The sequence below is a fragment of the Callospermophilus lateralis genome, chromosome 15 (assembly GCF_048772815.1).
Source record: "Callospermophilus lateralis isolate mCalLat2 chromosome 15, mCalLat2.hap1, whole genome shotgun sequence".
In the NCBI taxonomy this organism is placed as follows: domain Eukaryota; kingdom Metazoa; phylum Chordata; class Mammalia; order Rodentia; family Sciuridae; genus Callospermophilus; species Callospermophilus lateralis.
The window spans coordinates 42,555,878-42,583,370 of NC_135319.1; the positions used below are offsets into that span (position 1 = coordinate 42,555,878).

General features: G+C 48.4%; 1 protein-coding gene across 1 annotated transcript; it reads right to left on the minus strand.

Annotated features, from left to right (window-relative positions):
- Positions 1-4,684: 4,684 nt before the first annotated feature.
- Positions 4,685-27,493, minus strand: Npffr1 (neuropeptide FF receptor 1). The gene is made up of 4 exons (XM_077105355.1): positions 27,437-27,493; positions 15,113-15,455; positions 8,463-8,562; positions 4,685-5,561 (listed from the first exon to the last, which is right to left on the minus strand). The coding sequence occupies exons 1-4, from the start codon at positions 27,491-27,493 to the stop codon at positions 4,685-4,687; spliced, it is 1,377 nt and encodes a 458-aa protein (XP_076961470.1).

Genomic DNA, 27,493 nt, shown 5'->3' on the forward strand with positions numbered 1-27,493 from the left:
CCTAAGGGAATTGAAAGCATGCATACACAGAAGGACTGGTACATGAATGCTCACAGCAGCATCCTTCATGAGAGTCAAAAACTGGTAATGACCATCAATTGACCGATGGATAAACAAAACATCTTCACACACACACATAGAATGGGATACTGCTTAGCAATAGAAAGCAATGAACTACATGGTACCACATCAGTGAATTTCAGAAACATCCTGATTAGTGAAAGAAGCCAGACCCAAGAGGCTATCTATAGACATTGATTCCAGGTACAGGACATTCTGGAGTCAGATGGGTGGTTTTCTGGGATCAGGAGTGAGGGGAGAGGATTGACTATAAATTGACACCAGGAAACTCTTTGGGATGATGAATATATCTGAGCGTAGTGGTGGCTACACAAATGTAAATAATTGCTAAAACTCTCTGGACATATATTTAAGATGGGTGAATGCAAATGATGCCTCAATGAAGCTGTTACAGAAATTGAAAATATATAGATACAGGTGCATAGAAAACAACTATGCTTATCTTGTGGGATTTAAATGTTTTTAATTTTCTTTTCTGTACTTATCGAAATTCTGTAAAATTTCCACAATGATCATGCAATGAATTTGTAAATAAGTAAATAACCCACACCAACAATAATTGGGTCATTCAACAAGGAATCTATTTTGACTCAACATTGTTTGCTTGTAAGGAAGCCCATTTGGGTCACCTCTTTCTCATCTATCTTTCCTTGGTGGCATTTCGGAGGGGTGAGCTGAGGAGACGGATGCAGAAAGGTACAGAGCTTAATAGCAATGCCTTGTCCACGCAGCCCTCGTTTTGGCTTTCTCCTTGATTTGGGGATGAATACACAGTAGGTTGGTGATGGGGGGCTCTGGTCCTCCTTTGCCAACTCCACCCTCCATTCCAACCCAAATCAACGCAAGTGTTCTCCAGGCCCCTAGAGAAGATCCACAGCCCAGGGCTGGGCAGACTGTGGTTTGTGGGGCTGGGGCGGGCCCCGCCTGCAGCTCACACTGGTCACTTGGGTGCCACGTGATCTTGGGGAAGTCAAGGGGCCATTCATCCGTGGAGACCCGCCATGAGAAGGACCACTCTTGTTACACCATGGACCACAGGACACGGAGTCCCTCCAAAAGCCCCTCTGGGGTGGGGGCACCGTGTCAACAGGCCTCTGGCCCTGTTTCCCCCTCACATGGTCAGTTCATCCTTGAGCTTTCCTCCGTGAATGGACAGTCACCTCAGGAGCCCCAACTAAGCCAAACGTGGAGAGTGGCACGTCAGGGAGCCACATGGCCTGCCCCTGAGTGCCTTGGTTATACAAGTCTCCTGACAGGGCCTAGGTGTCGGGACACAGGAATCCAGTGCGAATTAAAAAGCTGTAATTAGAAAAACAGCTTCGTGAAAACATCCTGTGGGGGTCTGGGCTTGTAGCTCAGTGGTAGAGCGCTTGCCTAGCATGTGCGGGGCACTGGGTTCGTTCTCAGCACCCCATATAAATAAATGAATAAAACCAACATCAACGTCTAAAAAAATATTTTAAAAAATCCTATGGGCAGAACATACAAATCTTTAGCCACTCTAATCAAGAAGCAAAGCCCCATGGGAGCACAGAGCTGTTGGGAAGCTTCTCTCTGTCACACATAAATTCGAAGTTGAATAAGATCTTGGGGGTCTCTGACCTTAGTGTTCACACAGACACTATTTTAAAGAAGTACTTGCATTCTCTTAGAGCTCCATACATTCACCAAAGCCAAAAGGTGGAAACAGCCAGTGGCCATTGTTGGGTGAATGGACCCACAATATGCAGAATATAGATTATGAAACCTTATAAAGGAAGCCCAAGGAAGGAAGGAAGGAAGGGTAGGAAGTGGCTCAGTGGTAGAGCACTTGCCTCGCATGAGTGAGGCCCTAGGTTCAATCCCCAGCACTGCAAAATAAGAAGAAAAATTTAAAAAGGAGGGAAATTCCAACACATGCTACAACATGGATGAACCTTAGAATAACATGTTGAGTGAAAGAAGTCAGTCAAAAAAGGATCAATACTGGAGGAGTCCTCTGGTATGAGGTACCTGGAACAATCAAATTCAGAGACAGTGGAATGGGGGTTTTTAGGGGCTGGAGGAAGGGGAGTGGGAAGTAGCTTCATGGGTACTGAGGAGGGAGGCTGAATTCTGGACATGGGGAATGGTATAGTTATATGGCAGTGGGGATGTACCTAAGGCTGCTGAACTGTACCCTTAAAAATGGCTAAACTGGCAAGATTTATGTTGTGTATATTTCACCACATTCACAAAGAAACAAACCAGTTCCCCATCACTCACAAGGCCCCAGGGCTTCACCAAAGCGTCAGGTTGTGTCATCCTTCAGATCCAGTCTCTGGATGGGCAGCCTCTGATAGTTTTAAATAAAAAATACAACAAAATATATGGATTGTGAACGCTGTGTGCAGGAATGTTTTTTTCTTCTGCCGGCAGTCACCACCTCTCAAAACATGGCATCTTTATAGGGGAAATAAAGTGAAGGGGCCATGGTGGGAAGGTTGGTTTTTGTGAGTGCCTTGGTTTCTGTCTCCCTCTTCCTCTCTCTCTCTCTCTCTCTCTCTCTCTCTCTCTCTCTCTCCTTCTATCTCTTCCTCTCTCCCTGTCTCTCTCATACACACTTCTGAGAGAGAAATACACATAATGGGTGGGTTTTTGTGCTAGAGGAGGCCATACTAAAGGAGGCACACTCTGGAGCAGTGTCTGCAAACAGCTCCAGACAGCCACAGGCACAGCCAGTTGGGGTTTGAGATGGCCCTTTGTTTAGTCTATTTTTAGAGCCTGGCGTCAGAATTCTTCACATAAACAGCCACCAACTCCCAGGTGTGTGTGTTTCAGGACACAGATATGGCACAAAAAGTGAAGATCATGCAAGGCACCAGCTAAGGCCACTGAGGGGCAAGACCCCCTTCCATCATTCCCAGACTTTTGGAACGGGACAGGGTCATAAGGGATCTCGACAGCTTGCTCAACACATGGGTCATAGATCTTATCCACAGAACAAGTCAGGCCGGAAATTACAAGAGCAAACACAATAGATTCATTTCCCAGCCCAAGATCTTGGGCACCAGGATTCTACTCCGTGGGCTTTCTGTTTCACTATTAGACAGAAAGTCTTTGGGGGAATTTCCAGCTCTCCTTCCTGCCATGCCCATGACCTTCCTGAAAGGCAGGAGGCTGTATAGGAAGAACAGTCAGAAGACGTGTCCTCACACAGACCCTGCTCCTTGGTCCTTAAGGGCTCACTTTAAAAAGGTCAATACCAGTATCACCAACCTTGTTTGTGTGAATGAAATAACACAGTCAGTGTTTGGGGACCTGTCTAGACAAGTACAATTATTTGGCATTTTCTTCTGTCCCTGTTCCCAGTGCTTAGAATGGAATAAACAGGGTTAAGTCATTGTGTGTTATTAAGGAAACAATCAGAGCTTCAGAGCCCTGACCTCGGGAAATGTTTCCTTTTCATTCACTCAGTTTTTAGCAAAAGCAGTAATAGATTGAGCGGGGGAAATGTCCAGTCAACTGCAGATTTTTTGCAGGTGTGCCTGAAGCAACCTAGTTCCTCCCACCTGCTGGAGAGAAGGTGCACTCTTGAAGTGGCGCAGGCGCACTGGTTGAGAGCTGAAGAGAACAGAGGATCTCCTGGTTCCCACTGTTTGAGGTACATGAGTCATCCATGTAGGGAAGGATTCAGGAGTCCCCCAGGAGAGCCCAGCTGCAGAGTCAGCTGGCCAGCATCTATATCCCAGGATGAGTGAGGAAAGGCCTCCGTGCTTCTCACTTGCAGCCTCCCACATGGGTTTCCAAAGGTGGACATCAGGAAAGGTGCTCTCCCTTCCCCTTTGTCCAGTAGTAAATAAACACACCTCCACCTGGCTCCCCAGCTCCTGCACTGGGGTCTGCCGGGCTCTGGGAGATGGGGTTGGGAGATGGACTCTTCCTCCCTTCTGTAGGCTCAGGTCTAAAATGCCCTGTAACAAGCAGGCTCCCCAGGGCGACATCCTGAAAGACAATGGCCCTGGACACTTCTTGGAACAAGACAAGACAACGCATTGGAGCTGGCAGGTGAGGCACACCATGGTCTCCCAGCCAAAGGTCCAAAGAAGCCTGAGCTCCTGAACAACAGAGCAACAGGCCTGAGCAACAGAACATACAGACTGAAGGACAGGGTTCTGAGCATCAAAGCTCTGCTGGCTTGCTTCCTGTCTCTTCCCAGCTGCCTAGTTGGTTAGGATTTACAGTTTCCCTGTGATTCCCTTATGGAGACAGCAAAGCCATTCAGGCACTGGAGCCTGGCAGGTCCAAGTGAGATTTTCAGTTGAGCGACCTTGAGCTAGACACCTCTACTCTCTGGGCCTCTGTTTCTGCATCTGTTGAAGAGAAGGTGCTTAAGAAAGCCCACTTCCAAAGCGTTGTGGGAATTCAATGAGATGATGGCTGTCAACTCTACCCCATAGGAAGCGTTTGGGGAGAGTAGGTTTCTCCCTCCTCCGTGCCATCTGAGGGGAGAGGACAACGCGAGCAGCGAGCCTCAGGCATTTTGGCATCCTCTTCAAACTCCGCCCCAAGCTGCCAAGTAAGTGTCCAGGTATCGCAGGTGCAGTTGGGGCCACAGGCAGGGGCCTGCCCTTTCTGGACCACCTCAGATGTTCCATGCTGGTACGGTGAGGGGCAGGTGGGAGCAGCCAGGCCCCTCCTTGGGTAAGCCCTGGTGGGCGACCCGCCCATTCCGCAGCGGTGGGCGGCCAGGCCTGGGGGCCCCACTGCTGGCGCCCGACTCCGACGGCAGGCCCGAGTCGCTGGGCTGCACCTCCATCAAGACCCTCCTGCGCAGGAGCCAGCCGGGCCGCTCCGAATAGGTGCCATGGTGGCTGCCCCACTGCAGAGGGCAGAGCCGGGCGCGGAAGGCGGCCTGGAAGCCGCGGCGGAAGTTCTCGTTGAAGTAGCCGTAGATGATGGGGTTGGCGCTGCTGTTGAAGAAGGCCAGCCAGTGCGCGAAGGGGAAGGCGTAGACCGACAGCAGGTGCAGCTGCGGCTCGCTGAGCTGCCCGTAGTCGATGAGCAGCAGCAGCGCCCAGAGCGGCAGCCAGGACAGCGTGAAGAACAGCGCCACCATGACCAGCATGTGCACCACCCGGGCCTTGCGCCGCGACGCGCGCCCGCCCTCGGCCGCCACCTCCGCGTTGTCGCGGGCCGGGCCCGACGCCTTGCAGAGCTTGCGCGCGATGCGGGCGTACATGACCACGATGAGCGCCAGCGGCGCCAGGTAGATGTGCGCGAAGAGCACCGCGGTGTAGACCTTGCGCATGCCCTTCTCCGGCCAGGCCTCCCAGCACGAGTAGAGCGGGTAGGAGCGGTTGCGGGCGTCCACCATGAAGTGGTGCTCCTCGCGCGTGACGGTCAGCGTGACGGCCGAGGGACACATGATGAGCAACGCCAGGGCCCAGATGACCACGATCGTCACCAGCGCCTTCCGCAGGGTCAGCTTCTCGCGGAAAGGATGCACGATGCAGCGGAACCTGTGGCGGGAGTGGGGGAGAGAGGCAGGGATCTGGGAGGGTCCCCGGGGCCCCCATGGCACCCAAGGCAGCTCAGACGACAGCCCAGACGTTAATTAGGTGAGTTTGCAAGCAAACCGGCTTCTCACCTGGGAGGGAGGCTGCCCGGGGAACAAAGGCAGCGACAAGATTTACGGAGAGCGGGGAGAAGGGAACCGCAGCCTGGGAACAATGAATTAAACCTTCCCTGCGCTTCTGGGGTACACTGATTCGCTGGCAGCCCGCAGAGCTATCAGTCTGAGGTGCACATCCTGCCCTGGAGAAGGCTCACTGAGGGTATCAACAAATACAATTTTTACCTGTTATGGATTTCCCAGAAAACCCTGGGAGGTCAGATGTGGAGCCTGTGTGGCAGACTGTCCCTCTGTCATCTCAGCCAGTGCCCCTTCATCACTGCCTTCACCACACGAGGGCAAGTCTGCACCATTTATTTCCTCATTAGACTCTTTCAGCAGCAATTGTTAATACACCCTTAATTTATAGATAAGGAAACTCAGAGGGATCAAGCAACTGGCTCAGGGTCACACAGCCAGCAAGTACTGGTGACCACCTTTGAACCCAATTTGTCTTGCTTCACTAGGCCACATCACCAGTAGCTGTAGGCCCTTGTTGTGAGTTAGAATTTCCTGAAGCATTTAAAAGGTATGCACTGAATCCCACACCCGAAACTCTATTTCTCTAGTCAAAGATCCCAATGTAATTAGTCTGGGAAGCTGGAAGGGGTTTTAGCTTGCTTTGTTTGTTTGTTTTGCTTTGCTTGGAGGCTCCTGGATGGTTCCAGTTTGCAGCCAGGGTTGAGATCTGCTGCTGGAGGTGGAAGAGGTGCCAACGTGTCCTCCATAGTGTGTTCAGATAAACGCATGGAACTACCCAAAGGGCCAACTACTGAAAAATCTTTCTGGGCCTCAGTTTCTTTATCTGCTAAATGGGGTCCTACTCCGGAAGGCTGTTGTGAAGCTGAAGTGAGGTCACCTCCCTTCTAGAGACATTCTGAATGCTTAATAGTGAGATAAAGGAGGGGCTCCTACTTCTCAAGAAGTCTTCCAAGGCAAGAAAACAGACACCCGAGGAATGTCCAGCTTGCCTGTTTCATGGAGGGGGACCTGGTCCAGATAGGGGAAGAGACTTTCTCAGAAGGTCACTGGCTCCTTGGGGACAGAGCCTGAGTTTGAATACAGGGTGGAGCTGACTTCCAGCCAAGTGCCCTTTCTACTTCACTCACCTGTGTCCTGTCCCCTATCCCCCTGTCCTGGCCTTACAACACCTTATCCCTCTCTCACTGTCTGACTCAGCCTGGGTGACCTTGACCCACTGGCTTCTCAGTATCACACCCCCAAACTCTCCAGAGAACAAAGGATTCTTAAAGCATATACTTAAGAGGTGAAGGAGAATCCTGGGGTGGTTCAGGAAGGCTTCCTGGAGGAGGAGGCACTTGAAGAATACTGCAAACACGACTGGGAGACATTGCACATACTCATATCAATAAAGGCTGGTGGAGGGGAGGGACTTCCCACACTCACCCAAGTAGTTAGCGGCTTTGTGGAGAGAGGAAGCAGCTTCAGCTCCATCACACCAGCTACCTACTTTTTTTTTTTTTTTTTAAATTGTGGATTAACCACTGAGCCACTTCCCCAGCCCTTTTTATTTTTTACTTTGAGACAGGGTCTCACTAAATTGTTTAGGGCCATGCTAAGTTGCTAAGGCTGGCTTTGAAATTTTGATCCTCCTGCCTCAGCCTCCCCAGTGCTGGGATTACAGGTATATGCCACCGCACTCAGTCCAGCTGCCTACTTGACTGGGTTATAAAACGTAGGTTGAGGCCGGGGTTGTGGCTCAGTGATAGAGCACTTGCCTAGCACGCATGAGGCACTGGGTTCGAGTTCTGGCACCACATAAAAATAAACAAAAAAAATAAAGGTATTGTGGGAAGAAAAAAGTAGGTTTGGAGGGTGGGGGGTAGAAATAGAAAAAAGATGAGAGTCTAGAAAGGGAGGTCTGAGTATTAGCACTGAAGAGAGGACAAAGAGGAGTGTGAGGGTGTACTGAAGAAGTACTGGTCACAGCTGACCTTTGGACCTTGAGCCGAGAACTGTGCCTTTTTCAGGCAGAAAAGCTTAGTTGTCTGAAAATGGTGGTTGCCATTGTACGGATGAGCCTACACTGTATGGGTGAGCTCAGATTAGCTGAGTGACCCACCCAACATCACACAGCGAGGCACTGATGAGCGTAAAAACTTCCTCCAGCTCATCTGCTTCCATATTCCCTGGGGAAAGCACCCAGAGGAGCTCTCAGAGCACCGAGATGCTGGGCAGGAAGACAAGCATCCTGGAATAGGGAGACTTAGGGCTCAGAGCTGTTTCAAGCCTTCCTGACCCCGGGCTCCAATGCACGCCTCCCGCCACATTCACAGAACCATGCTTATCAGAGAATCTGCTGGAATCTGTGGCTGAAAGATCAGAGGTGGTGGGGATGGGCTGGGGTTGGGGACTGAGTAAGACCCGGACTGCCAGGGACCGGCAAGCAGACAGCGGGGTAGGCTGAGGGGGCGGGGAGAACCCCAACCACACCCCAGGCCCACAGAGCCCACCCTGAGCTGCTCCCTCAGCGCTGGCTGCCCTGGTTCACACTGTGGCAGGCAGGACCCCGGGCTCCTCACAGGCCCAGGAACTCCTATGGAGCCTTCCCAGGGCTCTCTCCAAGCCTTCCAAAGGGGGTGGAGGTGTCCTCAGAGCAGGTACCCCAGGCTAGAGGGCAACCGGGCCTCCAACCGTCCTCTTTAGAGCTCAGGATTCAGCCCCCCTCCAGCCGAGAGGCCCCGCCATCCAGCCAGCCCAGTCCCCTCGGGCCAGGGGTGACTCTCACCTTTCCACCGCGATGGCCACCAGCGTGAAAACGGAAGCCGACACAGACATGCCCTGCACCAAGCCGCTCATCTTGCATGTGGCGTTGTCGAAGGGCCATCCTGCAACGACAGAGGCCCCCTGGCATGAAAGAAGCCCCCCCACCAGGAGTCCAGACTCTGGCCCTCTCAGCCAGGACCCTCTGAAGCTTGGGTCTTCCCTCCTTGTCCTGCCTGGGTTTGCACACTTCCGGGAAGGAGGCACCAGGCGGCCCATGTCAACATGCACAGCTCTGACAGGTGGCCTTATGCTGGCCAGTGATTTCTCTCCCCCAGCCCTGCCTGGCTTTCTGCTCCCATGTTTCTGCCCCAGGTTCTAGGCCATTTCTGCCTTCATAACTAACCTATCATCCCCTATTTACAGAAGCTGGCACATCCCTGTTATCCTGGAATCCCAGTGACTCTGGAGGCTGAGGCAGGAGGATTGCAAGTTCAAGGCCAACCTCAGCAACTTAGTGAGACCCTGTCTCAAAATAAAAAATAAAAAGGACTGTCAACGTAGCTTAGTGGTAAAGTGCCCCTGGGTTTGATCCTCAGTACCAAAAATGTGTGTGTGCGTGCGTGTGTGTGTGTTTGTGTGTGTGTGCACTATGTAACTCTGTGTTCATATACATATATTTCCTAGCTCTGTCCCTTGAGAGGGCCTAGAAGCAGTGACAGCCCAGAAGCAATAAGCATTCCTGCCTCCCTTGTCTTGGTTTCTAAATACTATTTTCCAATTAAAGGGAAAATGCTCCTTAGGGAAAGGGTTAATTCCAGGGCTGATGATAGGTCAATACCAGCTGACCCTGGAACATTTTGTGGTGTCAGAAAGTAAGAACATACTCAAAAAAGCATGGCAGCAGGTTGGGAGGACATAGAAGTCAACTGCAAATGCTCCCAATAGCCCAATCTGGCACAATTTAAGTAACAAAATACATAATGGTAGTATTGGATTAAAACCCAGAATAGAATTCCAATTAGTAAATTTAGGAGTGTTCTAAGTGGGAAATCATTGCTAAAGAAACATAACAGCAATAATTGTTGCAGGCAGGCACCACCAACGATGCTAAAATCAGTGGGTAAATGTATCATGAGAATTAGGACCTTTGCATAGTCTCAAAGTACACCCCTATGAAAGTAATTATTCAGGGAAAAATAATTGCTTTACAGTTGAAAAACCTGAGACACTACTTTAACCAAGTAATCAAAGAAAACACCACCTCTAATAAACATGTGGCTTCTCAGCATGTTTTCTGTGATATTCTTGCCAAAAACGCATAAACTGGATCCAATTATGAGAAAACATCAGGCCAACCCAAACTGCACAACATCCTGCAAAATAACGGATCAAGCCAGGTACAGAATAGGTGCATGCATGTAATCTCACCAACTCAGGAGATTGAGGCAGGAAGATTGCAAGTTCAAGGACAGCCTCAGCAACTTAGTGAGGCTCTAAGCAACTCAGTAAGACCCTGTCTCAAAAAAAAAAAAAAAAAAAAATGCCAGAGATGTAGCTCTGTGGTAGAGTGCTTCAATCCACAGGACCACACATACACACATCAGGACTATTCCAATGGTCAAGTTTGTGACAATGAAGGCCAAGGAAGGACCTTTAACAAGTTGGTCTGCAGTGTTTTTATGTTTCTCAAATGCACTGTGCAATCCCAGCTTGGATCCTGGGCTAGAAAAGTGATGCTGATTATATTCCTGAGTAACCTAACACTCATAAGGGCCAAAATCCTGAAAATCGGTTTTATGAAAGATTAAAATCGGTGTTGAAATCCTGAAAACCCAAAATTTCCAGCAAAGAAAGGGCTCTAGAAGAGGTAGAAAGTAGAATTCTGGAGAAGGGGTGAGAGCGTGGGCAGCTGTCTGCAGGATCCTTGTGTCATGTCAGGCACATGAGTACCCAGACACCTGGTCAAACATTATTTGGGGTATGTCTGTGAGTGTGTTTCCACAGAAGATGAGTGTGGATGGGGAGAATCCACCTCACAGGAAATGAATGAATGCAAATGTGTTCTCTGAGGAGAGCCATGGCCTCAAACAACAACAACAAAACCAAGCAGAGATTCATTGTGATACAGGACTTCAAAATATAGTAATGTAGTTAATGACCATGAAGGGACTACCTCCATCCCATAACCATAATTGCCCATAACCTATCTCTACAATACACTTTTTCATCTGTTGATTTTTATTTTATTATTATCATCATTATTAGCAGTACTGGGGACTAAACCCAGGGATGCTTTATCACTGTACATCTCCAGAACTTTTTATTTTTTATTTTAAGACAGAGTCTTGCTAAGTTGCTCAGGCTGGACTTCAACTTGAGATTCTCTTGCCTCAGCCTCCTAAGTCTCTGGGATTACAAGCAAGCACCACCACACCCAGCTATATTGAATTTTCTTTTTTTCTTTAAATTTCTCCCACTATTTAATATTGTCAGCAGTATTCTTTTTTGGGGGGGGGGGCAGGGGGCAGGTACTGGGGTTTGAACTCACGGACACTCAACCACTGAGCCACATCCCAGTCCAATTTGGTATTTTATGTAGAGAAAGAGTCTCCCTGAGTTGCTTAGCACCTTGCTGTTGCTGAGGCTGGCTTTGAACTCGCAATCCTCCTGCCTCAGGCCCCCCACCCTACCAGCTGCTGGGATTACAGGCGTGCACCACCATGCCCAGCTGTCAGCAGTATTCTTTAAAATTCACTGTGCTACGTATTTCTTCTTCTCTTCATTTGCAATACTAGAGGTACACATCATATAGAGAAGGGCTGGGGATGTAGCTCAGTTGATAGAGTATTTGCCTTGCATGCACAAGGCCCTGGATTCAATCCCCAGCACACACACACACACACACACAAAAAAAAAAAAAAAACTTAGAGAGTTCTGCTTTGTCTTGTGCATTTTTTTGCAAATTTGACTCCAAAAACAACACACCACCACTGTGTCTAAGCATTACATGTGTACATAAAAACTTTGCAATATCCTCAATAGATGATAAGATGTCCTGTTTGTACACATGCATTTGTGAAAGATAAATTTCTCAAGATTTCTTTGGGCAGCGGCATGTATTCTGGTGATGCATCATGATTGCAGTTATACAGCTGGGTGCACATAATTACCAATCTTAGTGGTATGTGTTTATATAATTTCTCTTTTTGGCTGATTTCTTTATGAATACGATTCATGTGCTCAAAACTGTTATACCCTGTGACTGCCATTAGTGTACCTTAGTTTTTGTGTGCCTATTATTATTGCCTATTTATTGTGTAAAGTGCCTTTGATGTGGTCTGCAGTGTTTTTATGTGTTTCTCAAATAAATTTGCCTTTAAAATTGCAAACAAAATGTATATTAAAGAAATTTTTAAATTAATTTTTTTCAAAATTCGATTTTCTAGATTTTGCTCTTGGGGGATTTCAGGCTTTAGAAATCTTTTGGGATTCCAACATTCAGGGTTATGGGTTCAGGACTGTGGCTCAAATCCTTAGAAAAGGACATTTGTGGGAAAACTAGTAAAATTCAAATAAAGTTTAAAGATCAGTTAATAGTATATAAATGCTTATTTCCTAGTTTGGATTATTATATTATGGTTATTTAGGAATATTAAATATCCTAAATAAAAGGTGGATAAAGGGTACTTGGGACCTTTCTGTACTAGTTTTGCAAATTTTCTTTAAGTCTAAAGATGTTTCAAAATAAAAGGAAAAGAGCCAGATGGCATACACCTATAATCCTAGCAGCTCTGAAGTTTGAGGCAGAAGGATTGCAAGTCCAAAGCCAGCCTCAGCAACTTAGCAAGGCCCAAAGTAATGCAGTGAGATCCTGTCTTTAAATGAAAAACAAAAAAGGGAGCTGGGGTTGTAGCTCAGTGGTAGAGCATTTGCCTTGCATGCATGAGGCACTGGGTTCAATCCTCAGCACCACATAAAAATAAAAATAAATAATTAAAATAAAGATATTGTGTTCAGCTACAGCATATATATATATATATATATATATATATATATATATATATATATGTGTGTGTGTGTGTGTGTGTATTAATACAAAAAAGGGTTGGCTCAGTGGTTTCACATCCCTGGGTTCAATCCCTGGTACCAAAAAGTAAACAAATAAATAAATAAAAATAAAAGGAAAACAAAACAAAAGCCCACTAGGTTCAAAAGCTTATGTACTGTATGAGTCTATTTATATGACCTCCTTGTAAAAGCCAAAACGGAATTTTCTGTCCCTACAAAAACTGATTGCTGATTCCAGGGAATAGGGGGAGGGGCCAAATACAAAGGAACATGGGTGCTTCTTGGGCTGACAAAATTTTTCCATATATTGATTGTGATGGTAACTATGACTGTTTTCATCAAAACTTGTGGAAATCTTCCCCAAAGGGTAGATTTTGTCGTATGTTAAATTATATTTTTAAAAATAATTTAAATGTGAATACTTTTGGGGGGGTACCAGGGATTGAACTAGGGACACTGAACCCCTGAGCCACATCCCCAGCCCTATTTTTGTAATTTATTTAGTGACAGGGTCTCGCTGAGTTTCTTAGGGCCTCACTAAGTTGCTGAGACTGACTTTGAACTCATGATCCTCCTGCCTCAGCCTCCCAAGCGGTTGAAATTATAGGAGTGCACCATGGAGCCCTGATAAGAATGTATAAAAATAAAGACAAATTAAAGATAATAGGATGACATTCCATGGATCAGAGAAGGGAGATGTAGTGGTACAGGAATAATGAAGGGAACAAATAAATAAACAAAATATAAATGAGGAACTTCACAATAAAGTGAAGTCACATAGTGCTATGAACTGTGGCACCCATGTCAGCCCTCTGCACAGAAAGGAAGGAAAGAGGAAAGAGAGGGTGGGAGGGAGGGAGGGGAAGAGAAGGTGGGAGGGAGGGAGGGGAAGGGAAGGAAAAACTGAAGTTTTACTTGAGAAGATTCTACTAGAATCAACCTAAATACCATCAAAAATAAAGGTGTACTACATCCATGCCATGCAATTCTTAGTAGTTGTAAAAAAGAATGAGAAACTCTTTTATTTATTAGTATGAAATATTAACATGTAAATTGGTTTAATGGTTCTTATTTACAACATATACGATACAGTTTTAAGCAGGGGTGGGGAAAAAGGCATAAAACTGAACAGAAATGTGGCCTTTCTTTTTTTCTTTTCTTCAGTACTGGGGATTGAACCTATCTCTTCTTATTTTTTGAGACAGGGTGTCACAAAGTTGCCCAGGCTGTGTTGAATTTGGGATCCTCTTGCCTCGGCCTCCTGAGGGATTACAGGTGTGCACCACCATGCCCGCCTTCATTTCTTTAATTTACTCGTATTTACAAAAAAAAATAATAATAATAATACTTTTGTAAAGAAACCCAGAAACTGCTCACTTCCTCCCAGGAGAGGAGGCCTGGCTGGAGGACAGGGGTAGAAGGGAGATTTTTCGCTGGTCACCTTTGGGAGCTTCTGATTTATTGAATCATGTGAATGTTTGGCTTATTCTAGCAATTTTTTAAAATGTAGTTGTGTGAAAAGGACTGGAAGACACCCGCTTCACCAACTGGTAGCCTCACTATGTTGCTGTCAACCGGTGTGTGAGTTTATGGTGCGCGCACCTGTGCGCATAAGCGCACGTGTATGTTTGTGGGGGCCGGATGCAGAGTTTATGTTCAGCATCCCTGAAGGAATCTGGGACTCAGCAGTGAATCAAGGTTCCACCAGGAAGAACCAGGACTCTGCCCTGGCTCCACTTCCTGGGGCTCAGAAGCCACAGAAACTCCAAGCAGCAGCTCCCTCCGTGCATCACTCCAAGCAGGGGGATCTGCAACTGGAGCTCCTGGGAGGCTGGCTCAAGCAACTGTAGGCTCTGACCTGCAGGGGTCGCCACAGCTCTGGAAAGCAATCCCTCCCCATCTGGAGTCTCAGGGAACCCATTCTAAAACAAGACGATCCAATCACAAGAGAGAGTAAGTGCTGGTGGAGGCTTTCAGACATCTGCCGGACACACAGGCAAGAATTTAGAAGCCAGAGTTCTGCTTATTGCCTTCTACAGATCCCTCTGTAGTGCCTAGCCAGTCCTTAGACACTCCCAGCAACAGGGAGTTCATTACCTACATGACAGGACCCTCTTCTGGGGAGAATCACTCAAATAAGCAGAATTTTAGGTCCTTGTTCAGAGGAAACCTGCTCCCTACCATTTCTTCTCATTAGTTCTATTTCTGCCCGTGGGAGCTTCTTAGGGATGCGAGGAGGTGGGCTGTGACACTTATTAGTTTTGTAACTACAAACCAATCTCTTAACCATTCGGGGAATGCTTCCCCCATCCATAAAATGAGGATAATCACACAGCACGCTTGGTTGAATTGCTGTGGGGATTAATTAAGATAATGCATGAAGCATATGTAACATAATGCCTGGCACAAAGAAAAATGATTAATCCATTGTATCTATTATTTCTAGCCTAATCCCTCAGCCACAAAACCATCTTGAGAATTTGAGACAATGGCATCTTAGCCAAGAAGCCAGCCCAGCAGAGATCTGTCTTCCATGCATCTGTTTCAGGCTTTAGCTGAAGTTGGGGGCAGGGGACACCCCCGCGGCCCCTTGTCCACACTCACCCGTGATGAGGTTGTCCACAAGGGTGGTAGGCATGCAGAAGATGCCCACCAGCAGGTCACTGATGGCCAGGTTGAGGATGAACATGTTGGTGACGGTGCGCATGTGCCTGTTCTTGAGCACAATGAAGCAGACCAGGGCGTTGCCCACCATGCAGAGGAGGAAGATGAGCACGTAGGCCACGATGAACATGGCGGCCACCGGTGAAGAGTGCTGGTAGTAGGAGGAGAAGGTGAGGTTGGCAGCCGGGGTGAACTCAGCTTCACTCCCATTCTGACTTTGGGGCCAGCTGCCATTGGGAGGTTGGGAGGGCTCCCCTAGAACCAAAGGAGCAGAGGAGTCAGGCTAAAGAGATGAACCTCACTTTATGGATGAGTACCCACCTGTGTGCCTCACCCTGGGCAGGCCCTGGTGCCCTGGTCACATGCTCAACACCAATGGCGACTGGACAGCACCAATGCCCAGCTTCCAACACACTGATCTCATACTGTCTTGCCCAAGACTTACTCCCCAATGTTGGTTATCCTCCATCAAAACTCCTCCCCACCCCTCTGGAGGCTCCATCCTTCTGGGCCATGCTCTGTGCTTTAAGACTCAAGTTAAGGACTGCCTCCCCCGGGTTCTCTTGCCCTCTGGCTCCTAGCTGGGTTCAGCCAGTGGCAAGTGCTGAAGGAGATGGAAGGGCAGGAGGAGAGAGAGGTCCGAGTATTAGTCTTCTGGCTCCCTCCTGCCTGCCCCAATTCTGCCAGCAACTGTTTTTGTTTTTTTTTTATTTGTGTTGTTTTTCTCCTAAGAGGGACAGCTCAATCCTGTTGGTTGACTCCTTGATGTCATCTGAATGTTTCTTTTCAAAGTCCATGTGTTGGAATCTAAATCCCCCACATCATATGTGGGAGGTAATTGGGATTAGATGTGGTCACAGGTGGGGCCTCCATGATGGAATTCATGCTATACAGGAAGAGAAAGAGAGAGCAGAGCTAGTAAACTTGCTCTATCTTATGAGCCCTCACCCTATTATGATGCAGCAAGAAGGCTTTACCAGATGCTGGTCCGATGCTCTTGGACTTCCCAGCCTCCAGAACCGTGAGCTAAAAACCTCTAATTTTTTATAAATTACTTCATCTTGGGCATTTTGTTATTGCAACAGAAAATGGACTTAGACGTCCTCTTCTGTGGCTTTAGCACTTGCCAGTGGCATTGTTCCTTCTCCTTGTACCAACAGGCGCGCAGGTGGGAACCGTCCGTATCCTGTGTTCCTGGTCCCAGGTGGTCCTGCTCTGTGTTTCTGTCTGCGGACCGGGCCTGAGCTGGTGTCTCCCCAGCCATGTTTTGAAGGGAGTGGCTCAGTGTCCGACCACAGATCTTCTGGGAAGTCATTAGCTGTGGTGACTCACGATGTTGTTTCACAGACTCTCCTCCTGCCTTCCTCTGGGACTGAATGTGGCCCGTTCCAGGGGACGGAGAGTCTCTGAGGAGTCTTTTCCTGTCACACCCAGAGCTTAGCCACTGGCTGGCAGGTCCATTGGAGGTTTGGGACCTGGGAGCTAGAGATACCTGGGAGAGCAGGGACAGTGAGCTGGCACCATCAGGGCTACAGGGACCAGAGGGGATCACAGGGGATCCTCTGGTGGGGTTGGAGGAGGAAAAGCCAGAAAGCTCCAGCTCATGGTGAGAGGGGATCACACTGCCCTGGGTAGGCCTTGTAGGATTTCCAGTTGCACCGAAACATCTTCATTATAGAAAACATCAAATAGGTACAAGAGAAACTATTACCGTGAACAGACTCTGCAGTATAAACTTTAATGAGCCATTACAAGAGAGGATAGTATAAAGAATTCTCATGTGTACATCATCTACTTTCAACAATGACCAAGGCCAACCTTGTTTTATCCATATTCCCACTTTTTGGATGATTTTGAAGTACGTACCGGACATCATTCCTTTTCATCCACAAACATTTCCATTTCTGAAAAATAAGGCCCCTAAAAAAATTCTTTGAAAGCCATGATCACACCATTATCAAACCTGACAAAATTAACAATCACATTATGATATTATCAAATACCTAGACTCCCTGATTGATTCATAATTTTTTAAGTAGTTTGAGGTTTCAAACAAGATTTGTGTTTCTATTACCTATTATTATGTGGCAAAGCACCCTCATATTTAGTGGTATGGCACCTTGGCTTGACATCTGGGGGGTTCTTCTGCAGGTCTCTGTCGGGATCCCTCATGTAAGCTGCAGCCATTGGATAGCTTAACCGGGGCTGGAGGGTCCAGGATGACCTCCCTCATGGGTTGGCGGTTAGTGCTGGCTATGGGCTGGGGAGTCTCAGCCCTTCAATGGCCTCTCCTCCTCCAAGAGGTTAGACAGGGCTCCTTCAGAGAAGGGTGCTCTCAGGAGTCCAAGAAAGCCAAAAAAGAAGCTCTAGGCTGGAATTTTCATATCACTTGTGCCATATTCAATTGGCCAAAGCAAATTTCAAGGGCAGCCCAGATTCAAGCCAGTGGAGAAACAGTTTCTACCTTCTTGATAGGAAGAACAGCAACATTAGGTTGTAAAAGGGCTTAGACCTGACAGGGTGATTCATGAAGGTCCATTATTATAAAATCTGCCGACATCCTCACATTGTACTTGGTTGCTGTCCTCCTAAATCTCTTTTGATTGACAGATCCCCACCCCCACCTTTTCCCTTCTGCTATTTATTGGTCATAAAGATTAGATCTGTAGAGTTTCTTGCAGACTGGCTTTTGCTGATTGTTCCCTCATGATGACATGTTACATGCTGTGCTTTCTGCACCTGTATTTTCTGTAATCAGGAGTTAGATCTAGAGGCTTGAACGGATTATGTCTGCTGGTCTCTCACTTGGTGATGCTAAGCTTCAGTGGGTTCAGATGAAGTCAGCCTAATCCTCCATTGTCAAGTTCCCCATCAGCTTTTTACTTAACATGTTCAGCAGTCACTAATGAGCATCACCTAGATCCCTGGTTGCATTTGAAATAGGACCTACACTCTTCACCACGGCCTCCAACACACTGCGAGGTCTAATCCCTGTTGACATCTCAGGCGTGGCCACACTCCCTTTGCCCATTCGCTCTGCCACTCCGACCTCCTCTAGGTTCCCGCACACTCTGGCTTCTCCTAACCCCAGGGCCTTTGTTCTTCCTCTCCTTTAGCTTTCAGCTTAAGCACTGTCTTCCTGGAGAAGTCCCACCTGATCGTCTACTCAAAGCAGGTGCCTCACTTTTATCTCTTACAGTTCTGTTTATGTTCTTCAATATTTTTTGTCTTTGTTTTCAGGACCGTTGTCTTTTTGCCTGCACTTAAAAGTTAGCTTCCTGTCTTGGCGGCAGCGTTCCTGGTATTTTGTGAGTGCCCCACCACAGTCAAGAGTTCAATAAACAATCGACAATAATGGAATGAATAAATATTTATAGGAAGCAGAAAGGGAAGAGAGGGTAGGTCCTGACATCAGGCGACAGGGTCCTGCCTGCAGCAGGCAATGCTGCCTTGGAAGGCCTTCTCCAGGCCCCTCCAGAAAGAACCCCAGGAGAGGCCTTTTGGGACCCTTCCTAGGCAGCTCACCCGGCTGAGCCTCAACCCTGAATCAGTCCCTATGACTAGGGAACGTCTGTGGGTGTGGATAAGCAGAGAACATTGCCAGAACCTTTCAGTCTAGACCCCAGCCTGTCCAGCCCCCCACCACCCTGCTTCCTTTGGCCCTCAGATGAGCTCATTTTCCAAAGTCTGTCCATGGGAAGGGTCTGGGAGCAACCCTGGCCATCTCCAGTGCCTCCGCTGAGCTTGGACATCTGTCTCTAGACCTAGCCCAGCTCCCAGCACTGCACACTGATCCATTCTCAAGGAGGAAAATCTCCCTATTCCTGGCAAAGCCCTGCCTGCCTCCACCCCACTTGAGCTCCGGGCCAGTAGCCAGAAGCTCATTAACACCCTGGACTTATCCTTCCGGAGATCTGACAGGTGCCCTTGTGGTTACAGACTGTGAAATTTTCATCCCCTGAACCCAATTAAGCCGTTCCCCTACAGGTGGAGCTTCCTGGAGGTCTCAGGATGTTACGATGGTTGTCTCCAGGGCACTCTGATGACCTTAGAGAGCAAGCTCTAGGCCACTGAAGGCTGGTCTGGTGAGGTCAGTCACAGAGGTTCTCAAAGCATGGCCCCCCCAACCAGCAGCATCAGGACCACGTGGGACTTGTTAGAAACAGACATCTTGGCTTCATCCTTGACCTAGGGAACCGAAAACCCAGGTTGTTGGAGCTCAGTTGTCTGTGTTTTAAATTTTAAAGCTTTGGCTGGAGGTGCGGCTCGGTGGTAGTGTGGTTGCCTAGCAGGCACAAGGCCCTGGGTTCCAGCACTACAAAAAAAAAAGAAAAAAAAAGTATTTTTAAAAAAGCATCCTCCAGGTGATTCAGATCCCCACACCAGCTTTGAGAACCACAGAAGGACTTGGACCAACACCTGGCAGTGAATCCTACCCACGTGGGGATATCCCTCCTTCCTGTTTCCTCACCTCTGGGGGAACTTGGTGTCTCATCTTTAAAATAGAAATACAAACATTACCTGGCTACGACCTCGGGTAGGTCGGGCCGCCTCTCTGAAATCCAGATTCCTCATGTTAAAACGAAGGTAGGTTAACCCTGACCAAAGGGGTAAGAGCACAACCCCCAGGCACTCACTACAGACCGCCCAACAGCAGTCCTGAGAACGTTCCATTACCCAATGGATGTGGGTGTAGTATTTTTATAAACCTAGTTTGCCCCCCCCCCCAAGCCTGAAGGATGCGCGTAAGACAAAGCAACTCCCCATAAAGGAAGGAGCTTAGTCCAGAACAGGTTTGGGTGGGCTCTCACCCTCGAGCTCAGAACATCATCGTTGCTGCCACCTGCTGGTTTGTCCTGGTAACACACTGGGGCTCAGCTACAGACCAAAGACTGGTTCACCCATTCCCAACGCCTCCTGAGAGCCTGCAGCTAAACCCAGGCACTGGATCCATTGAAGAATGCCACACTAGGGCTGCCAAGGGCCCAAAGCACAAAATAGGACACATGAATAAGAACCACATGAAACAAAACGTTCATTGGTAACGTAAGACGTGCCATTTAGAAAAGAACATCAGGGTAACCTTTTCATCAATCAGATTGGCAAAGATGAAAAGCGCTGAGGGAGGGCTGGCATGTGGCTCTGCACAGCAGGGGGAACACCAACCAGCTGAGCCTCCACTGCAGAGGCACATCCATCCAGCACCCTGGCAAGGGACCTGCTCCCAGACCCCGTCATTCCACGTCTAGAGATTTATCCTAAGGACGTCTAGAGACACGGGGGAAAATGTTGAAAATGTGGGTTGTAATGGTCACAGAATAGTGTATACATGCACTGTGAGTCCTTATTCCATATAAAAGTGTGCATGTGTTCGTGTGAACTGTAGATGAATTTTTAAAAATTAACAGTGTTTGTTCGGAGGATGCTTCATCAAGTGATTTTTATTTTCCTTTTTCCTAGCTTGCATTTGAATTACCCAATCCAAAAGAAACTCTGATATATGGGATCAAACACTAAGTCAGTGGTTCTCAGCCTTGATTCATATCATAATCACCTGGAATTTCACAATGCAGATTCCCTCCCCGCCCCACACCCACTGTGAATGAATCAGAATTTCTTGGAGTGGTATTTAGGCATTAGTATTTTTAAAAAATTCTCCCCAGGTAATATCCATGTACAGTCAGATATGAAAACCACTGAAGGGATGGTCTCTCCCCACCCAAGGCCTAAGGTTTGAGGGGTGGTTAACATTTTAGAGGTCTCCAAACTCTCGGAGATCAATGCCTTTTCATTCTTGTCACAGAGACTTTGCTAGGGCTTTCTCTTCATACACTGTGGAATGGTCCCTGTCCAGAGGACAGCGCTGGATCCTCCCCCAGAAAGAGTATTCAGCGTCTGACACACTCTTTCAGGCAGCAGTGAGCACTGGAGACCTGGCTCACTGTAGCCATTGCTGTTCTTTCTAGCATTGTGACTTTTCCCTTGGGAAGCCAGTCCTCCTTGCATGCTGCTCTTGTCAATCAGGAGTTTGGACCTTCGCTTGGCTAAAGGATGCCCAATTGGACTTCTTTTGCTTTGAACTTCTTTTTTCATTGGGGGAGGGGATACTTGGGATTGAACCCAGAGGTGCTTAACCACTGACCCACCATCCCCTACCCTTTTAAAACTTTTTTGGGGGATGGGTACCAGGGATTGAACTTGGGGCATTCGACCACTGAGCCACATCCCCAGCCCTATTTTGTATTTTATTTAGAGACAGGGTCTCCCTGAGCTACTTAGGGCCTAACCAAGTTGTCCAGGCCAGCCTTGAACTTGCGCTCCTTCTGCCTCAGCCTTCTGAGCCACTGGGATCACAGGTGTGCGCCACTGTGCCCAGCCCTCTTTTGCTTTGAATTTGAATCTGGGTCCTGGCAACCCATGTTTTCCTCTCATTGGACGACCTACCTGATCCCTTCCAATAAATTCCCATTGTTGCTGAAACTACCCAGCCCCAATGTTTGTTGCTTGTAACCCCCGTGTCTTGGCTAGTACAAAGTGATTAAATCAATCATCCTTGGCCCTCCTAGGGATTTGCACAGTTCAGGGTCAGAATCCCAAGGATGAGCCAGGCGTGGTGGTGCACATCTGTAATCCTAGCAGCTTGGGAGCCTGAGGCAGGAGGATCGCAAGTTCAAAGCCAGCTTCAGCAACTTGGTGGGGCCCTAAGCAACTTAGCGAGAACTTGCCTCTAAATAAAATATAGAAAAGGGTTAGGGATGTGGCTCAGTGGTTAAGCGCCTCTGAGTTTAATCCTGGTACCTCTGTCCACCCCTCCCCACAATAAAAAAAAATGACAGTGGAAGAAGGGTTAGGCAGAAATTGTGCTTCTGCTCCCCCACTCTTAACAAGTCCTGTGGGCTTCTGTGGCCCAGGGCTGCGCAGAGAGGCAAGCACACTGACCTAGGAATCGGAAAGCCTGGCCTGCAGGGCTGTCCTAATGATCGCCACTGGCGAGGCCAGGAATTCCGTTTGAAGGAGAAGCTTGGGACTCTTGTCTTGAAGCTGCTTTTGTACAGTTTTGACAAAGAGACTTTGTGTGTGAGTGAGCTGTGTACACACATCCCTGGGTTTGGTGACGTAGGCTCTAACCCCTCTTCGTACTCGTGTGTGAAGTGGGGAGATGCATTTCATCCCTGTGTCCTCCTTAGCTCTGCGCGTCTCACCTTTTCCCTGCTGTGGGCTCAGAGAGACGTCAAATCTAAAGGGTCCAACAGACCAGGGGCTCTTTCTTGACCGCACTAACTAGGGAAGCCGCGAGGGAACTGGGGGGCCTTGGTGCTGTGTCAGTTCATTTGGGTCAGTTCCCGAGGTAGCGAGCCGGGCTGGGCCTGTGTCGGGGCTGCTCGGGAGAGTGAAAGGCACAGGGGGACGCGCAAGGAAGGGGACCTCTTGAGGCCACAGCCTCCTCCTGTCCTGCCCGAGCCCAGACACTCACACAGCAGCATGGATTTTGCAGGCCTGGTCCCTTCTTGGTAAGTAGGAGCAAGTGGGGCTTCCAAGAACCGTCTCGGTCAGCAAAGGCCAAAGAGTTGAGGGTCAAGTTGCTGGGGCAGCTGACAGGAGCCCCAAACAAGCCGTGTGTGTGTGTGTGTGTGTGTGTGTGTGGTGTGTGTGTGGTGTGTGTGGTGTGTGTGTGTGTGTGGTGTGTGTGTAGTGTGTGGTGTGTGTGTGGTATGTGTGTGTAGTGTGTGATGTGTGTGATGTGTATGTAGTGTGTGTGTGGTGTGTGTGTGGTGTGTGTGGTGTGTGTGTGGTATGTGTGTGTGTGGTGTGTGTGTGGTGTGTGTGTGTGTGGTGTGTGTGTGTGTGTGGTGTGTGTCGTGTATGTGTGTGTGTGTGTGTAGTGTGTGGTGTGTGTGTGTGGTGTGTGTGGTGTGTGTGTGGTGTGTGTGGTGTGTGTGTGTGTGTGGTGTGTGTGTAGTGTGTGGTGTGTGTGTGGTATGTGTGTGTAGTGTGTGATGTGTGTGATGTGTATGTAGTGTGTGTGTGGTGTGTGTGGTGTGTGTGTAGTGTGTGGTGTGTGTGGTGTGTGTGTGGTATGTGTGTGTGTGGTGTGTGTGTGGTGTGTGTGTGTGGTGTGTGCGTGGTATGTGGTGTGTGTGTGAGTGGTGTGTGTGTGGTGTGTGTCGTGTATGTGTGTGTGTGTAGTGTGTGGTGTGTGTGTGTGGTGTGTGTGTAGTGTGTGTGTGTGTGGTGTGTGTGTAGTGTGTGGTGTGTGTGTAGTGTGTGTGTAGTGTGTGATGTGTATGTAGTGTGTGTGTAGTGTGTGTGGTGTGTGTGTGGTGTGTGTGTGTGTGGTATGTGTGTGGTGTGTGTGGTGTGTGTGTAGTGTGTGGTGTGTGTGTGTGTGTGGTGTGTGTGTGTAGTGTGTGGTGTGTGTGTGATGTGTGTGTAGTGTGTGTGTGGTGTGTGTGTAGTGTGTGTGTAGTGTGTGATGTGTGTGTGGTGTGTGTGTGGTGTGTGTAGTGTGTGGTGTGTGTGTGTGGTATGTGTGTGTGGTGTGTGTGTGGTGTGTGTGTGTGTGGTGTGTGTGTGTGGTGTGTGGGGGGTGTGTGTGTGTGTGGTATGTGTGTGTGTGGTGTGTGTGTGTTGTGTGTGTGTGGTGTGTGTGTGTGGTGTGTGGGGGGTGTGTGTGTGTGTGGTATGTGTGTGTGTGGTGTGTGTGTGTTGTGTGTGTGTGGTGTGTGTGTGTGTGGTGTGTGTGGTGTGTGTGTGATGTGTGTGGTGTGTGTGTGTGGTGTGTGTGTGTGGTGTGTGGGGGGTGTGTGTGTGTGTGGTATGTGTGTGTGTGGTGTGTGTGTGTTGTGTGTGTGTGTTGTGTGTGTGTGTGGTGTGTGTGGTGTGTGTGTGATGTGTGTGGTGTGTGTGTGGTGTGTGCGTGGTGTGTGTGTGTGGTGTGTGTGATGTGGTGTGTGTGTCGTGTGTGTGTTGTGTGTGTGTGTGGTGTGTGTGTGATGTGTGTGGTGTGTGTGTGTAGTGTGTGTGTGGTGTGTGTGTGATGTGTGTGTAGTGTGTGTGGTGTGTGTGTGTAGTGTGTGTGGTGTGTGTGTGTAGTGTGTGTGGTGTGTGTGTGATGTGTGTGGTGTGTGTGTGTTGTGTGTGTGTGTGTGTGGTGTGTACACACATCACACATGTGCTTTCCTTTGTCTTCTCTGAAGCCTTTTTATTTTTCTTCACTTCCTCCAAGAGTTCTGTGATTTTCTCCATGTTACCCATGAAAACCTATATTCAGTAAAGGTTCTGGTTCAAGTCCTTTACCTCTCAGGGAAAATCGAATTGCCTTTATCACATATTAATTAAGTCTATACTCTCAGTCCATTGAAGGAATTCTGAACCTTAGAAAGTGGGGAGGGGGTACAAGAGATTTAAGGGGTCACGGGCAGGGGTGCATGCCTGTAATCTCATTCACTGGAGAGGCTGAGAGAGGAGGATCGCAAGTTTGAGGCCACCCTCATCAACTCAGTGAGACCCTGTCTCAAATTTTTAAAAAATTAAAGGGCTGGGGATGTAGGTCAGTGGTAAAGTACCCACGGGTTCAATGCCCAGTACAAGGAGAAGGAGGAGGAGGAAGAGGAGGAGAAGGAAGGGAGAAGGAGAAGAAGAAGGACAAGAGGAAGAGGGAGAGGAAGAAGGCGGCAGCAGAGGAGGAGGAAAAAGAGAAGATGACATAAACGAGGAGGGGAAGAGAAAGAAAAGGGGATGAAGGACACAGGATTACCCTCTTTCTTGCTCTTGGTAAAGCCAAGTACATCCCCAGAGCTCCTTCTCTGTGTTCTATGACTGTCTGCTAAATCTACCTGTAGAGCTACTCACATTTCACTTCTCCCCCCACCACCATTTCTTCCCCCAGGGCCAACATCTGAACTCAGGGCCTTGTGTATGCCAGGCAAGAGCTCTGCCACTGAGCCAATCCCTAACCCCAGCCTTCACTTCTTACTTCAGCTGGGCATAGAGGGGTTTTCCCTCTCGCTAAGTTATACATGCCTTAGGGACAGAAGCCATACTTCATTCAGCACAGAACTGATCCACAGACACATGGCCTAGAACACAGAGATTATCAATGAGTGTTGATGATCACCACAGGTTCTGAAGGCTATGAATTTTCCTCCAAGAACTGCTTTAGCTGTCTCACACAGGCTCTGCTTCATTACTTCATTGTTTTCATTGCTACTGAAATACATTTTATACAGCACCAAGCTATCTCTGACAAGACAGGAGAAATATTGTCATTTTACAGAAAATCAAAGCACAAAGACAAAACAAAACAAACATATAAACAACAACAACAACAAAAACTTGTCGAAATGCAGGGTGTGCAGCAGTGGTGGAGTCCAAGACTTTGCTTGACTCCAGATTTCAGGGTCCTCCAATAACTGCATTTGCCATAGCCTACCACTTTTACATCCTCTCTGAGTGCCATTAGTCACCTCTAAAGCCTTCCAGTGCCCGTTAGCAGCCACAGGGGAACCTTGATTTGGAGAGGACCTTGTCTCCCTGAGCATCCTGCTACAAAGGAAATGCCATGAATCCTATATGTATCATTTAAAACTTTGCCTGCAGAAGAAGGAACACAGTGGCCACAGGGAGAACCAGAGCTACTCTGGGCTTATTTGAGGAGTAATCAAAGAGGACACCTAAGCCCTTTGAGATCCATTCTTCCCCCACTAAGTACTTCCCAATAGGCATCACTGCCCCAAATCTCAGCATCCCTGTCCTGAGTTACTTATGTTCTCTCTCTCCCCATACTTTCTGGGATCTTGTTTAGGAAAGACTTTGATAAATTTGTTCACATGGATGAGGAAGTGACTCACAACAGCTCACAGGGCTGTGCATCTTTTGGCCATTTGCATTTCAAAAGGAGTGAAAACTTAAATCAGAAAATGCAAGGCTCTTGATGCAATTTCAGTTATTAATGAGAGAGCAGCAAAAAGCTTTTGAGGAGACTGAATTTCTGTCTCTTATGTTTGTATCTTAAGCAGGACTGGTCCAAATGAGCCATGTTTTAAGTTCCAGTTATTGTGCCTCAGTTTCCTCACGTGTAAAATCAGGGATGAGCAGCCGTTTACGCGGGCCTGTCCTGGATGTAAGTGCCTGGAGTCTTTGCAGTTGAATGAGCCACACGATGATTCAATGATGGAGCTGAAATACTCATCATCTCCTCAACTCACTGCTAGAAGCAGGACATGGTCATCCCGTAGCTCATGGCTCCGGTGAGAACCCAAACTACACACACCCGGCCTCTGCTTTCCCAGCTGCAGACGATGAGATTCCTCACACCCAGCCAGACAGGAAGGAGCAGGTCTTTAGGACAGAGCTGCATGGATGGACTCTGTGGAGGCTGTGGTCCTGGAGTGTCCCCAGAATCTGGGTCATTTGAGCAGAAGGAGTCAGCAGAGCAAGGCAAGCTGTATGTGCTGGGCCTCTGTTTGATCATCTGCTAAAGAGGGACAGTGCTGTCTCCATGCCCACCTCCCAGACTCGATAGTCAGCTCCAGGGTAATCAAGGGCTTTGTGGAAAAGGGGAAGGCACAGTGACTCCAGTAGCAGCATTTCCAAGGGATGTGGAAAAGCAGATCTCACCTGGACCTCCAAGATGCTACTGTGTGCTGAGCTGGAGGGAGACCAGCTGGCTTGCTCCTTTCTCCAGGGGCCTCCTTCCCATGCGTGGTCTGCCTCCCTGCAGGTATGGCCTGGGGCCAGTGTGGGTACACGTCTCTCAGTCGCAGAGCTCCCAGGTTGGGTAGGCAGCTGTGGGGGCCACCAGGGGCTCCTAGGAAGCCACTACATTGGGGTCAGGATGGGATGGGACTGGGGAGCGGATCTGATTTGCGGTCCTGCTGCCTTGCCCCATTGCATACACCACAGTCAGGGGCCAGCAGAGAAGGTGGAGGTGGGTGGCAGACTCACTGGCCCCAGCTACTTTGGGGACCTCAGCAAACTGCAGTGTCTGTCTCCAAGCATTGGGAGAAGGCTTCTGGGCCCTCAGGCATCCGTCTGGGCCACACTTCTGGTTCAGCCACCCCAGAGCTTCCCCTCTCCCCAGTCAGTAATCAGACCTCTTTCACACTGGATAAAGAGAGTTTCTAGGCCAGCTCTGAGTGATGGAAATGTCTTCCTGGTGTTGACGTGAATTGTCTTACTGTACCTCCAGTCCTTGTTCTGCTCCCTGGAGCTACACAGAACAAGGGGGAGTCCCTGTCCCCAGCACCATTCCCTGAAGCTTACCTTCCCACCTTCACATTCCAGGATCTCCAGCTCCAGGAAGAAGGACCCCAGACCCAT